The sequence below is a fragment of the Haemaphysalis longicornis genome, unplaced genomic scaffold (genome assembly GCF_048455015.1).
Source record: "Haemaphysalis longicornis isolate Haplotype H1 unplaced genomic scaffold, Haemaphysalis longicornis Haplotype H1 scaffold_10, whole genome shotgun sequence".
In the NCBI taxonomy this organism is placed as follows: Eukaryota; Metazoa; Arthropoda; class Arachnida; order Ixodida; family Ixodidae; genus Haemaphysalis; species Haemaphysalis longicornis.
The window spans coordinates 147,869,644-147,886,048 of NW_027526204.1; the positions used below are offsets into that span (position 1 = coordinate 147,869,644).

Sequence of the window (16,405 nt, forward strand, 5' to 3'; positions counted from 1 at the left end):
GTCCAGCCCGCTCATAACGAACACATCGGGAAACGGAAATCAGTTCGTTATATCTGTTTTTTTTCTATATGTGGACACAGAATATATGCATACAAATGGTATATCATTTGTATGCAGATTTATTCTTTATAGCCGGGATTTGGTTAAAATCGGGCTCGCTATAAGTGGACTGTACGCATACTTAAGATAAAGCAACGCTTCGACTTGCTTGCCTTTGTGCGCTAGTTGAGACGCAAACAAACGGCTTCGTTGTAAGATCGAAGGACATGTACCGAAAAATCCGCGAGGATTCACTAACGCTGCACTTCACCAGTTCCCACTTTCTGGCAACGGGTGAAATCATCATCTGTCTGCCATCTTAGCACAAAAACTGGTAGATATTATGAATGTTGTCAGGCCAAGGTGGCTGCCACGAGAAAATAAGCCGTTAAGCCTTGAAGACAATGGCAAGCGAAAGCCCGCAGCTCTTGAGACGGACCTAAGGAATCTACGGGAAGACAATTCCAGTTCTGCCCTCCGGTTTTTCGAAGCAGATGGTCCATGATCACGGGTTTGTGAGCATGTGGTAAATGAAAGAGAACAATGTGCCCGTAGAGGGATGTAGACTGCTAGCCAACGCAATATAGGCTGCTAGCCAACGCAGTTCGTTCTTCGGCTTCGTGGCTGTAGGATGCGTGTGTCTCCGTGTGATCTCTAACATGGCATATTAGGATGACTGACAATATTCGCTTGCCTCATAGCACCATAGGCTACAGCGACTGCACGATGAGGCGCCTGCTGCACCAATGCTGTGTACCCTTTTTTCCCGTAGCATTTTAAAGACGGTAGTCTTTCTGTGGCTACTTAAACTCAGAAATTTTGGACTGTCTGTATGTTTGTCTGTCTGTCTGTCTGTCTGTCTGTCCGTCTGTCTGTCTGTGACTCGATTCAGCCACCAGGCCAAAGTACAATTGTTATTGCGCAATATTCGTATATACTCACAGCCACATGTAAACGTCCAAGCCCAGTTTATATGTTCATACTTGTCAACTTTGTTGAACAAGAACAAGGCATTACGCAAATATAGGACAGGCAATTAGTAGACAAGGAATATTTACAGTGTTCCTTTATTTAAAAATTCTTGCATGCTTGGTTTTTCGATAGCAAATGATATTCTACATCTACTGCAGAAAACCGCCGCCTCCTGGAGGCATATGAAAAATCACGCGGCAACAGCAACGAAAGGTTCCACTAGCTAGGTTCCACGTTCTGCTTGGAACGCACGTGGAGCACGGCCACGCGGCTCTATAAACATAGTCGGCCGCCTCCATTCACGTGCGTCTCCGCCGTACTGCAGCGCTGGCATCGAGGAACCCGGCTTGTAGCAGTGGAACGCGGTAAATTTAAATCTCCTTCCGCAAACCTTTAGTGTGTTTACCTTGGAATGAGCGCGACGGTACAGGAACAGCATGAGAGGTGAGCGGGAAAGCAAAGGGGGACATTTCCTTGGCAAATGTCTACAAAGACTATCGTCTTTTGACGACATTTGCAACGAAACGAGCAGATACGCGGCCAATTTTTTAGAATGAACTCTTCGGCGTACTACCCTGGTGCGTACTCGAAACGGTTCGCAAGAAAAAAAATCCCTGGCCATCTCCACTAACGTGAAACCTGTGGAGGGGCGAAGCATGCGCTCATTGCGTGCCGGAGAAGTGCCTGTGAGAGGAGCAATCGCGTGTTTGTTGAGGTGGTGACGCCTTCTCTTGCGTTGAACCGGGTTTAAGCATTTGAATAGAGACAGACTGGCCGTACGTTGTCTTCGTATCGCACGCCGCATCATGCTAAGAAGTACGGTTTACAGGAGAAAACCTGGCATTTGAAATAATTTCGCGATGGAATTTGACAAATTTATTTTGTTAATGTGAATAAATTTTAATTATTCCTGTATTTTAAAGTAGTTGAAATCATGTTCGTTTATTTTGAACCGGTTTTATTCATTATACACTTGTTGTTTGACCACCGTTTGACAAGTTAATTTACCGTGACGACAGGAGACGTTTGACAACTTGATTCACCGTAACGACATGAGACGACGACAGGAGACGCCGAGAGCCTGAGCCGCTGAGGTGCTTCGCCCCTAAAATACGTTAGTATGCAGGAAGCTTGATGCAACGTCGTCGCGTTGTGCGATCATGCGAAGCCGTGACCGTAAATTTTTTCTGCAGAATCCAGTTGGGTAGCACGTGCGATGGGATGTAAGACATGACAGTACGAGGCCAGCCGTGATGTGTGGCGGTTCGAGGAAGTGACCAAACGTATCAGCAAAAGCTACCGTCAGTAAAATAGTCAGGCTGAAAGCGACAGAAACATCATAGAAAGACACAAGTGACGTTAAACTGTTTTAAAATAGGCCGTGTCTACAGTGCCGTCCGATGGTATTATATGCACTCCGTTATATCGACGTCCACCGGCGTTTTGTAATAAAACTTCCGTGTTTGGCACTGCATCGCCGTAGATAACGTAAAGATAGACAATGTAACCTAAACATAACATAACATGACCTAACGCACACAAAGAAATCACTTATAATACCAAAAGTAACCTAAGTCACAAAAATTATCGTTGAATTTAAAGACGGAAAAACAAACAAAAAGAAAAACACCAGAGGCAAAAGCCGGCTTCGAACCATCGTCGTTGCGATCAGGAAGCTAAGACGGATCCTCTACACTACAACGACAGACGGTTCGGCCGGTGTTAGCCTAGTTTTAAATATTCGAATGTCGTAGGACGGCACTCGAGCCATGCGTGGAGCGATCAGCTGGAGTGCCGTCGGACAGCACTCTAGACACTGCGTTTAAAATATATTTCCCTGTACTGTTTGAGAAAGCGGCGTGGAAAGCGTCTTGCCCCTGAAAATTGATTAAATTCGCTTCGGAGTCTTAATATTTTAAACTAAAAAGCATTCGCACCTGAATAGGTTCTCGTACCAGTTTCGCTTTTTTTTAAGAAGAAAATGTGGCCGCATGCCTTTTTTTGTCGCATTGAGGTTGGAAGATGTGAAATATAGATCTGTCGTGAGTTTTAGGACGTGAAGCTGCAACAAAATGTAGCATTGATACCTGCAAAAGGTGCCGTAATTGAACTGTTTGCGCTAATAACAAAAAGTCCAGCCAAGACAGATATACATATACATTAAAAGGGGTCCCGAAGAGGCATCTCGAGACGTGCGCTAGGAATACGTTTTGCAGCTTAAAAGGGCGAACAGTTACAGCATCTTCCGGATAAAAGGAAGGCGATCGCGAAATAGCCATTTTTTATCCTTCCCGAAATTTATTGAAGTGGTTCGAAGTTGCTGTGAACGTTTTTGCGACCCTCAATTATCATGGAACGTGATAAAAATGCCGAAGAGCCACTCGATGTTTGAAAGTATGACATGCGTTAAGGAAGGTGACCGCGAGATATTAAGCTGTCTTCTTAAAGTTATGAAAGCGACTCACAGTTCGTGTGAAGCTGTTTGCGTTTTCTATTCTTTTTCAAGTCTGCGGAAAAGGCAGAGGAGTCGCTGGACGCGACTGTTTCAAAGATTAGCACGCTTCCGTTTCTTTCATGGTTTAAACACAGCTGCGCCTCAGAGCAAAAAAAAAAAAAAAAAAACAGCCGTTTAAACGCGTAATTTGTTAGATGAACTAATGGAATGCTAAAAAGATAAGGAACCACAGAATGTCTATAGATGACTCATGATCCCACAACTTCAGTTATGGGGTCATGAGTCTTCAGTGCGCAGTGTCTACGTTAAGTGCAAGTTTTATTTCTTCAATTGTGTCTCTGTGTTGAGACTGAAACGCAAACCTTCAAATGATAAACCATATATCATCAAAGCTTTACCATAGACGTATACGTGCTTTATAAGGCGACAATGCTGCCACCTTCCCCCCAGCTTTCGAAAAGAAAGAAAGGAAAAAGCGAAATTAAAAGAAACTTACAGGATCTGAAGGTTGCTCGTTCAGGTAACTCCGGAAAGTCGACTTGGCCCTGGCTTGACGCACTTTCAGATAAACCAGCACTGCGAGCACATAGACCAGTCCGAGCACACCGAGGCACAGTCCGACCACGGTAAAGTCGGTGACCCTCCGCTCCGCGGGCGCAATGCCCGGCGCCCAACCGGAGCGGAACGCAATGCACGGCTCGAACACAGCGCCGGACTCATCGGCGCACCGCACTCGAAGCAGAAGCAGTTTGTGCTGCAGCGTGCGCCGCTCGGACTCGTCACCCAGCCACTGCAGGAACGTCCGGTTGCTGGCACGGTACAGCGCGAACGACGGCGCAGATCCGCCCGACGACGCCGAGCCTCGAGACTCGATCCAGCCGTCGGGGCTCAGGTACTGGGTTCGGTTCACATGGCACCACAGCGGGTCGATGGGAGCCATGCCTGGACGACAGTGTCCCGCGCAGGAAGCCAGTAAGTTCGAGTTAGAGAAATGGAGAGAGAGAGAGAGGTTGAGAGAGAGATCGAAGTAAAAACAAAAGGTGATTTTTAAAAGGAACTACTCGGAGGAAGGCGGCTACGAGCCGCATCTCAAAACGGCCCTTTGCTTTAAAACGACTTCTTTTCCCTTCACACATTTCTCGCCACCAAGCGCCTTGATAGGTGAAGGAAGCATTCCAAAGGGAAGTCACGTTTTAGAACGTGGCGCAGCTTCCGCGCTAAAAGAGAAAGTGAAGCGGATGGAAGATGGCAATTCCAAATAAGGTCTCAAGGTATACGGCGGTGGTTTCGGAGACGTATCTACGCTAGCAATATCGGTTTCTGGGGGGTTTACGCACGAAGCGGATGCCGTGTGCGTCCGAAACGTTTTTACCGGTTCGCCTTGCGTGACTCCGGAACAAGTCGTAAAGAAGCGCTTGTACACGGAACTTGTCAGATTGCAGCGGAAGGAAGGTGTGTGGTGTATCAGTCGCTTGGTTGCCGAAGCTCGCAGGCTCCTACACATGTTAGTTCGCCGTGGAGGAACTTATTTAGCCGAAGTCGATCGGCCTACGCGCTTTACAGCTCTTTATGAATGAATGCGTGAAGGACTTAATTTAGAAATAAGCCTGACGTCCACCGGGGTTATCGCGAAAGAAGGGAAGGCGAAAGTCTGAATAAAAGTCTGCTGCCTCGACGCACTACACCCTGCGCGTTGGTGCATTCGCATGGCCTACTCTGTAAAAAATGGCTTAGAACACATCACAAGGATTAAAGGGACAGAACGAGAAAAATGAGAATTGTAGTGATATTTTTATGTCAGCACCTCATAGTCACAGCGCTAAGAATATGGGGCTGAAATCTAGACAAGCCCCTCCTCCTCCTCCTCCGCCTCCACCTCCTCCTCCTGCTCCCCATCATCATCATCATCGTCGTCGTCGTCGTCATCGTCATAACCATCAGCAGCAACCTCCGCCCTTTTATCATCATCATCAGCAGCAATAACAATCATCATCCACACCACCATCATCCCAATCACCATCGTGATCATCATCACAATCATCTTAGTCGTCGTCGTCGTCATCACCATCACCCCCACCACCGCCAACAGCCTACTTGGTCCGTTGCGGGACGGAGATATCTCGTACGGACCTCCAATCGCTACTGTCCTTCGCCGTTGGAGTCCAGTCCTTGCCTCTGAATTTCCTTATTTCTTCTATCCATCACGTTATTGGCGTTCCCCTTCTAAATCCGTCTCTCGGTATCCACTCTTTAACCCTGGTGGTCCACCGATTGTGGTTTGGCCCAATTATGTGACCAGACCAAGTACACTTCTGTTTCTTTCTTTGGACATGCAATACTCGAGTTTGTTCGGTGATCCAGGTAGCTCGTTTCCTCTGTCTTAACGTATCTCCTACCGTTCTTTTCATGGCCCGCTGAGCCGACCTAAGTTCGCTTCCAAGTTGTGCAGTAACACAAATAAGGATTTGTGGCACGATTGTATCTACAAGACACGATACTACATTCAGCTGTGGTGAACTGTATACCTATTTGAAAGCCAGCGGTTTTATTCTCAAAATACGTTAATAGATTACCCATTGGAAATAGGTTACTAGCACATGTGTTGAGGATGGTCTAGAAATTTGCTATAGACCACAGGGTAGTTGTTTCAAAACACTGCTAACGTATCTGAGGGATTTACGATCCAGGTTCGGAATACAGTCGAATAACGTTAATACTAAGTCCGCGGGGACCGCTGGAAATTCAAATTGACCGATCTTCCAATTAAAGCAAAGGCACAATAACAGCATTGCCATTGGTCCGCAACACGCCCCCCTTCTTGATTTTGTGCACCATCTCCACTTTCGTCAGCAGTTTCAGCGAAGTGCACCATTTCCCGGAATAGTTAAGATTATCCCGAAATTATAAACGTGGAGCTTCCACCACACGCAGTGCTCACACGGAGCTGTGCGCAGCAGAGAAGGTTGAGGACCTGAAAAGGGAGATGCGCATGCTGCTGCTGATTTTTGGTTGTGGGGTTTAACGCGCCGACGCAACGCAGGCGATGAGGCGCGCCGTAGTGGAGGGCTCCGGATTAATTTTGACCACCTGGGGATCTTTATCGTGCGCCGAAATCTCGTACACACGGGCGTTTTTGCTTTTCGCCTCCATCAGAAAAGCGGCCGCCGCGGCCGGGAATCGAACCCGCGACCTCGTGCTCAGCAGCGCAACGCCTTAGCCACTGAGCCACCGCGGCGGGTGAGTCTCTGCTGACCTACCGCTTTACGACTGCGCGCTGCCCCAGTGGCGATGGCGCCGACGTAGTGCAGAGCAAGGCGGCGTTATGACGCGTAACGAATTTTAAGTATACAGAGAGATGACGGTCACCCTAATGCTTCTCATTCTAAATAACTTCACAATAACCAATATGTTGGGTTTAGCTCGGAATCATCGAGCCATTTCTTTGAATTGCATGTAAAATTGCGGGGACCCGAACATCACTTCCAATTGCCCGATAATTCCAATTAGGCGACTTGGAATTATCCAGAGTCGACTGTGTATACAAGAGGCACACCTCCGTTTCTACCACAGGCACTGCTGCCCTTCACAAGCGGAGTGTAGCAGACGACAGTGGCGCGAGTCCCTAAGCCGACGTCAGAACCAGGGGGCGCAACTCAAACATCTCACCGCCAATAGCTGCAACGCCGCCGACTATAGGCGAGCCGCGCTCGCCAATAGTCTTCGACTTCGACTCACATAATACGACTTCGACTCACAATCCGCCTCTCCTCCTTTCTCTTACCCCCTGTTTTAGAGAGCAATGGGAAATTTTGATGTTCAGCTCTTCACTGGCGACGCAGCTTGCGCTGGTCGACCGGGCGCAGGAGGCTATGACGTCATTTGGGCTCCAGTGAACACTCCCTGTGGGCAACATGACCCCCTTTAGACGCTCAATAAATGTATTCTCTCTCTCTCTCTCTCTCTCTCTCTCTCTCTCTCTCTCTCTCTCTCTCTCTCTCTCTCTCTCTCTCTACAGCACCCTGCTGTATCGCTGTTCTGGCCGCCACCGTGGACAGATGAGTGGATGAGATGAGTTGGCCGCCACCGTGGATGAGATGAGTTGGTTTGGCATGGGACGTGGCGGCCAACTGCTACACCAGGGTGCCGGATCTTTCTCTGGTGACGGAGCGCTGTTTATATTCCTAAGAGCCTTCTTGACATGGTTGAACGTTCCTAGTGTAGCACCTTAGGTACCAGGTATGATGGTTACATCCGGAGCAGGTAACACTTCATACCTGCATGGGTTGCTCACAGAGGGTTAGACGAAAAAGAGAGAGAAAGCGAGAGACGTTTTCCGCGGACGGCGTTGCCTCGCACGCCTGTAGTGCTATTGAGCAAGGGTTTGTCGGTTTTCCTTTCATACGCGCGGTTCTAAAAGAACAAGCCAAGACGCTGGCCTAATGGTGAGATCCACTGGCGACGGGCCGTTGGAAAGGTAAGCCACTGCCTTGCTCAAGTGTATAGCAACAAAAAGAATGGGTAGTTTGAAGCTCAGCTGGCCAAAATTGCCGCTGATGTTGCATTAGAGTCCTTCCTCGCCTTTTTAATACAATTATAAGCCGAAAAACTGTTTAGTGGACTCCGCGGCGACAGCAGTGACCCTTTGGCAGGGTAGCGCAAATGTTAGGCAACCCTGTGGTTCCTAAATTCCGGAAACATTGTGACGACGACAGTTCTGCACAGACTATATTTCCGCATTTTTTACATAATATCCGATTACATATCTATGGAGCCCTAGCTTGCTCGGGCGGTCACGGCAAGTAGTAGTAGTTTTCTGTGCGCCCTGGGCTGTCGAGTTATTAAATTTCCAGCGATGCATCTACCCGTAGCCCTATTCCTAGCTTAGTTAGGGCGCGGCGTTTCTGACGTAGTGCTGAACTTATTTAGAGTTTTTTTTTTTACCTTCGTAACTTAGTGTCAGATGATGCGAAAGGTCTTCTTTAGCGTTACCAACTATCTTTGACCCTTTGCCTAGCGAATAATTTCCTTTTTTTTTTTTTTCAAATTTAACCCCGCTTTCTGGGCTGGTTAGGCTCGTGGTTTCTGCGGCTTGTTTATACCGTGTTTCGACGAGCGCTGTTATACGCCCTTTGAGTGGGTTATTATACAGCCTTTGAAGTGATTTACCAACGTGAATTCATTAGGATGTAAAACAGCGCCACAAGGGAAGAGCACACAACACAGCGACTGGGTGTGTGCTCTTTTGTCGGCTTCATCCCTAGCGAGGTTTTATGTCCCCATGAACAACCCACTTCACCAGGATACCCTCATGTACCAAAGGTTAGTTATTTGAAATAAAGTATGGGTGTATTTTGTCCTCATGTTCACCGAAGTACGACTTAACGAGTTAGGTACGCCTTTCGGCTTGACCGGCGCGGAACTTTCGAAACCTACTTTCCTTTCAATATCCCCACGTGCTGGTAAAAGATCTTGCCGCTGGACTTGCGCTCACCAACCACCACGCCGACCGCGTGGCGCGGTTCTCAAAGACCCTGCCAAGTTTTAGGAGGTAGAGAGTAACGAGCACTCCAAACTATTCTTTCAAGCCTTCACTCTCGGCGGCGGTAAAGAAAGTTGGAAACTTCGCTCGACTGCGCGGCACGAACACCGGAGATTTTAATGAAAGGCGGTTCCTCCCAGTCTGACGCGAGCCAAGCGACGCAAAATACATGAGGGCGATAACCCTGTCTGAGGGCCGGGTTGGGCGCTCGGGCGGCCGGCGGTTACACGGATAACAACTTCATACGCTTTTGCACATTGCCCGGAGTGTGGAAATGAAGTGACACTTTCATCGCTGCGGCCGAGGGGTGCCGTTAAAAGATAGATAGATAGATAGATAGATAGATAGAGAGAGAGAGAGAGAGAGAGAGAGAGAGAGAGAGAGGAGAGAGAGAGAGAGAGAGAGAGAGAGAGAGAGAGAGAGAGAGAGAGAGAGAGAGAGAGAGAGAGAGAGAGAGAGAGAGAGAGAGAGAGAGAGAGAGAGAGAGAGAGAGAGCAAAAAACGTTCGGTCTGTGTGCATTAAACTCTAATTTGTGGGTGACAATGCAATATTAGATGACGCGTTTTTTGATTATCATTCAAAAGTCGCCCCAATATATATGACATAAAACTGCATGTGCCCTGGGCATGAAGGAGATAAAGAAGGAGGACTTAATTAGGCCATGCCAGGAGGAGGACAGAACAACAAGAACGACTGCGCAATAGCGGTATACGAATTAACCGATTACAAAATGTTAAGAATGCTTGTCCGCAGGTTCCGCATGATTATATACTACGGCTTCAGCGCCGATGCTCTAAAAAGCTTTTTTTTTATTTTACTGGTAATCAGGAACACAACGTAGGTCTATACAAGGACAGACTTTTCTTTCGTCAGAAACCTTGAGGATTTTTCATTCTTAGCCCATATGAAGTCGAAGCGCGTCATCGTCGCTTTGCAGATACTCGATAGCACGGCTCTGTGGGCGATGTGTGTTGTGCATTTAGCTATCACGCGGCTATTCTCTAGAACTGTGCCTGACTCGAGGACTTACCCTAGGGGTTCATAACAAAATGATCAAAGGGGAAATTGTAGTGAGCACAGAATGTGCAAATAACTCTTGTGCTTTGTTGGAGCCGATAAGGGCAAGATAACATACAACTGCACTCTATCCAATTTATGTTGTTTCCAATTATCTAGTTTTTTTTTTGTGACAACTAATTTCCAGGGTTAGCATTATTAGCATTATTATAACGCATTCAGGCGCAGAAATTTAAAGACGTATGGAAGAGGCTAATACGAGATTTTATCGTATATTGCCAGCGCAAATTCCGAAAGCTTGTACCTCAATACACGTTCCCCGCAATGCTTGATGCAGCGCCATATGCCCGCACCTTCCCCGCCTTCATTGCTTTCTCTCTTGTGGTACCTTATATTCGACATGTTAGGTTGGATGCTGACGAGCACGGTGGCCGCACCTTTATATTTATTTATTTATTTATTTATTTATTTATTTATTTATGTACGTATTTATTTATTTATTTATTTATTTATTTATATATTTCGGTACCCTCAGAGACGAAGGGATTATAGAGGGGAGTGGGTTTACAATGCAGTTAGTCCACTTATAACAATATCCAAGTGCCAAGGAAATCCCCTCGTTATAACCTATAATTGTTATTAGCGGGTTTCGAAATAAAAAGACGTAACAGAGCTCAAAACATCTTATTCGCATGCCAGCGGGGTTGTGCTACTACTAATTTGCGGAAAAGAAGGCGCAGTGGGTCACCTTCGTTTGCCGCGTGTGAAGCTAGCGCAAATCTTTTCCAAGAGCATCTATAGATGCTTCACCTAGCTGAGCTAAATGTCCTTGGCGGGAACAAAGTCCCCGAGGAACTGCGTCAAGCATTGGGTCTCCTACGAAGACACTACCTGAGTAGGCTGCGCAACCGCGTCGTTAGAGTCATCACTGTTGCACCTTTGGTGCACAATATAACCGGATTCAATAGTTATATCCGATATCGTGGCACTGGAGCATTGTAATAATTGGTTTATTTTACCATAGAAAGAATACAATAGTTGACGGTGCCATAGCTTTTCATCGTTATATCCGATATATTGTTATAAATGGTATCTTTATAAATGGACTCAACTGTATTTACAAACATATGACAAAACAGAGTACGACAATAAAAAACAGTAAACAAATACAGGAAAGAAACAAAGTAGTACAATCAAATGCTTCTGATTACACAATGCGAGCCAGTGGGCTTTAAATAGTTGTTGGTCCGGAATAGTTACCGTCAGTGCGGCTAGGAAGTTTTATTCTTGGAATATATGCCGTGTGAACGACCGCGAAGAAATTGTTAGTTTTGCAGGGCAGCAAACCGACTTTATGGACATTATTTGTGCGAGCTGAAATGCACCGAGGAGGCAGAATGATGATGATGATGATGATGTTTTTGATTGGGTTTTTATGGTGCAAGGCCGACTAACGGCAAAGAGCGCCAAGGAAAAACTGGTTTATGAGGACGAAATGACACTGAATATAAAACATTTTCTAAAAATAAACTTGAAATGACATAAAAGACATTGAAGATGACTGGTGTAAAGGGCCAGGTTGTCAGCATGCACGGTAAGTAACGAGATGTAAAAACTTTACATCGCTAAGAAACTTAAGAGTGCGCTTGTGGGTAATTACGGGTCGTCCCCTAAAAAGTAGGATGGGTGTAGCGTAATGTGTTGTCTGTATAGCTGTGCGAAGTGTTTGTGTCGTGTTGTTTCTAGTGCCTTGCATTGTATGAGGATGTGGATCGCGGATAGGCCGTCTCCACACCTGCTACACAGAGGTCTTGGAGATCCAGTGAGCAGGTATGTTCCATGTGTGTGCCCTAACGGTAATCTAGCCAAGGCGACTTCTGTGTATCTATTGCGTGTGTCGGTGGTGTATGGTCCCAAGTGAGGTTTTATTACGTGTAACTTGTCTGTTTGTTCACTCCAGTGTGTTTACCACGTTTCGCGTTGTTGATGTCGGATGTGTGGCTTTATGTCGGTATAGGGTAATGTTGTTTTGTCTACTGCATTCAAGAGTGTAGCAGCAGCGGCCATTTTATCCGCGGATTAGTCTCCTGCTATACCACAGTGACCAGGGACACAGCAAAGGACCAGTTCAAATTTGTGAGCATATACAGACATTATATCCTTGACCATAAGATTGACAACGTGGTTTATGTAAGACTTCGGTGAAAACAATGTTCGCACAACACTCCTGGAATCTGCATATATCATGGATTGTGGACTGTGGCTTTGAAGGATATGATTAACAAGAAAAAGTACCCCATAAGCCTCTGCAGTAAAGATACTAGTATTACTATTCAGAGTTCTAGTGACATTAAGGCCGGGTCCATGCGCAGCGCAGTACACAGAGGTGGCCGTTTTGGAGGCGTCCGTATAAAATTCAGAACACTGATACTTCTGCTGCAGATACAAGAAGTGCTGCAGGATTGCACATCTGGGCGCTCGGTTTTTCTCTATATATGTGTAAACGATATGTCGCATGATACAGGGTGGAGATGCCATGGGGCTATAAAATCTGTTACAGAAGTTTTGATGGTATCTAAAAATGAGACAGCAAGCTCCGACGCTTCCTCTATAACTCTGTTAGAGAAGGGTGAACACAATGATGGTTGATTTAGTAGGAGTTCAGTTATGGATGTATCGTAAAAATCTGACTTCAAAAAATGGTGAGGCATTGATGAGATTTTAAAAGCATAAAGCAGGTCTGAGTATGCTCTCGGACGTTGTAGGTTCCATTTATTACCCTCCACATAGACGATTGAGACCGGACTAGTGTGTTCCTCGCGTAGAGAATGAGTTGCTCGCGTAGCTGGCTGTGAAGGTAAATGTTGTGAAAGGGACAAAGGTGAAGAGTTTTTCTACGAGATGCTGAAGAAGGGAAGTGGTTGAGAGTTAAGTTTTTGATTCACTTTCATAGCTCGGTTATAGCTGTAAGGGTATCACTCCTTTGTAGCCTTTATTGTCGTAGGACGCAATGCAGCATTCTTATGGAGGCGAAGTCCGGAAAGGGTCCGTGTGTCGACATTTTTGGCGCACCTTGAAGTTACCCATGTGATCGAAATTAATCGGGCGCTCCACTTAACCCAGGTGTAGCTGGAGCTTCTAAACCCACGATACTTCCTTTTTTATTACTTTCTTTGCTACCGAACATTCAAAACGGCTGCCTATTGGTCGTCCTTCAACAAATGTACTCCCGCAATAAGCAAGCCTCAAGAAAATGAGACATGTTTCGGAATTCGTTCTATTCTGCCCTCTTTTCTACACCGTGAGGTGGACCCTCGTCTACCCTTCCGCACAGGGATTCGCTCAGTTTCCAAAGTAAGATGTGGGAACCTACAATTATTCCCGGTGAATACCACCAATCGAATTCCGTGACAAACGCTCGTTTTGCGAAAAGTGCCACAACAGCCTGAACGCTAAAATAATAAAGTGAAGTTTTACTGAGTCGTCATGCAAGTGCCATCAACGCCAACAACGCCACTTGTCATAAACTGCTAAAAAGTCTGATTTCCTTATCGACGACATTTCGTAAAAAGTGGGTATGACATTCCCTTGGTGCAGTAGAGTCAGTAAAATGCAGTCAGTAAAAGGCATTGGTGGAGACTTGGTGCAGACTTGGTGCAGTCAGTAAAAGGCATTGCATAAGGTGATAATTCGAATAATTGAATTTCGTTATAATGTTGAACCTCATTATAACGAACACTGACATTGTGAATTATCGGCTATAGCCAACTAAATACGGAATCTGCTTGGCCGCACTTCATTTCAATGGAACTTATTCTCTTTTTAAAGAAACCAACGCCGCGAAAGCCGCGCGCCATATCGGCTATAACGAAGAAATATTTGGTTCGCGCGAAGCTCGAAACTCAAAAGCTGCACAAAAAAAGCAAAATAGAAAAAAAGAAGATCACATCGCATTTTTTATTAGTTTGTGAAACTAAACAGTAGAAAAGGCCCTTTCGTGGTTGCACACTGTGGAAAACATCCTTCAGTGCTGTTATGCTATGAGGTTTTAGAGGCGGGGGAGATGGATGAAAGGGGTCCGAAACTGTCTGGCGTGGGGTGCCGACACCCTATCAGGCCCGACAGTGCTGCGAAAAGCCGCCAGACGAAGATCACATCCTTCTTCGAATAAATCTGCCCGTTTTTTTCAAACGAACTCTGTTCTGTAGTAATTTCACGTTCTCATCTCCCTTTCCATTTAGTTTGAACTGCCACAAGGAGTCAGGTAAGGATTATTTTGTTTATAGCGGGTTCGATGCTTAGAATAATGCGTCTTAGTATCCGGGATCATTGCCCGATCTAGACTGCCTATTTGTTCAGGCCGATTTTTACCCCTACTGTTACAACGAATATCGGATATAACGAACTAATTTACTGCCCCATAGAACTTCGTTATAGCGAGGTTGAACTGTTCTGAGCGTTTACTGGAGGTAGAGCATAAACAGCCCAATCTCGCGCAACCCAAAGCGAGCGAGCTCACCGGTTAGGCTGAGGTGGGCTCCCGGATGGACGATCTGTCCTGCTAGCGGGAGGAAGACCAGCGGTATCTGTTCCATCGGCGCACCAGGCCGCACGAACGCCCCCAGGCGACACTCGCCCAAGTCCCGCACGCACGTGCGTATGTCCTCGCGATAGGTGTGGTGTGACGGAGCGCACTGGCAGTGACACTGGCCTCCGCCGGGGGCCTGGGCCGCGTCAGGACCGCAACCCTGGCAGTCCCGGAATAAGTCCCCGCCATGGTGGCGGGATACGTCCATGCCGTAGACGCCTCCGGTAGACACCACAAGGAAGGTCGCCACAGTTTCCAGAAATAGCGAGACGGCGACCAGGGGGAGCATTCTCCCATCATGCCGCCCTGTCACCGCTCAACAGTGCTGTCCGCGTGATGCATAAGCGATGTTAAAATATTAGAACAAATGTTGAAGAAACCTGCTCCGTGGGGTGGCCGAAACGTGACGGTCGTCGACCAGAAACTGACTGAAGTTCCTTGGGATTGGATCGTTGATAGAATTGGGTTTCTGGGCAATGTGCGAGATTGACAGATGAAAGGCCCAACGAACCATACAGCGAGGAGCGCTTCGCTGGCAGAGAATAAGCGCTTCGCTGGCAGAGAATAAGGCGAAGAGCTCGGCGCGGATGATTGCACCCTTACAGGTAATTTAGAGTAATGGCTACCCTCCTGTTCAGCCGGAGTTGACTTGAGGGTGAAGATTTCTTGGTGTTCCGTAGCCGTACCTAAGACGGGTTCTGCGAGAAAAATATTTGTACTGTAGTTTCTGCTTCTCAATAGCAGTTCTTGGAAACCATCAATACATACTGCTTCATCTAACACCGCGCACAGAGCAGATCTAGCAAGCGTCACCGAGATCGTACTGGTGCCTCGCAGTACATGGACACAACTTGAAAAATAGGACAAGAAATACTTTCAAATCACCGCACGGGTGTTCGAATGAGGCTGCCCCATGAAACAGATATTTACCCTGCAATAGAAAAAGTCCGTCATTGCGTTCGTTGCATTTGGCACAGCGGATGCGGCACAGAGTTTCCTCTTGCGGATAACGTCCATGACCTTCCTTTTGATAGTGTTACTTCGAAGACACCTCCAGTGATAAACAGTGCACAGAGTCTTATCACTGGGGCGGTCTATCCACAATACGTACACGGCAAGCTCGTACATCTTCAAACCGGCAGGCACACAAACACACAATCGCCGCGACTCTGGGCCACGACATCCTTGGCTTCTTGCTCAGCTCTGTTCGGAGTGGTGCCGATGTCAGCAGGGCACGGTGTCCAGTAGCCGAATACGAGCGGTGTAGCATATTCCTTCCGCACTTCTCCGCGGGCGCCGATCTGCCCTTTCCCGGTAAATCTCCAACTGCGATGCCGTCAGCCCGTCTCGCTTCAATGGCTCCGTCCTATCGCCTCGGCCGGCGGCGCGGGTCATCACCTCGGTACCTTGACCTTCGCAGCTCTTCGCAACGGGACTTTCTCGCCACAGGGGCGCGAGAGTAGCAGAGTGCCCGGACGACGTGGTCCGCATCGCCGCACCGAAACAAGTTACGACCCGTGCCCTGACGGCGCTCGTACAAAAGACGTCCCACCGTCTCCCGCGTAACGGGGATCGCTGATGGGAACCGGTCTGTTCCATCGGCGGCTCGCGGCTGAATAAAATGGATCGCTGAACAGAATCCCGCCTTGCGCCGCCATCCCGGCACATCGGCTGGCTGGACAATGGGAGAGGCGAAAGGCAAAGAACGAGAGGAGGGTAGAGAGAGAGATGGCGTGTTTGGAATCGGCCTCTCGCCCGGATAAAGAAGGTACGCGTACAGCACGACGCATTTTC

The 16,405-nt window shown here is 47.3% G+C and overlaps 1 protein-coding gene across 1 annotated transcript in view; it reads right to left on the reverse strand.

Annotated features, from left to right (window-relative positions):
- Nucleotides 1–16,405, reverse strand: part of Sha (shavenoid) — a 90,923-nt gene that overhangs the window by 13,899 nt on the left and 60,619 nt on the right. The window contains exon 2 of the mRNA XM_077691190.1: nt 3,963–4,408. Within this exon, the coding sequence (XP_077547316.1) occupies nt 3,963–4,406 (444 nt within the window). The 5' untranslated portion in view covers nt 4,407–4,408. The remainder of the gene's footprint in view (nt 1–3,962; nt 4,409–16,405) is intronic.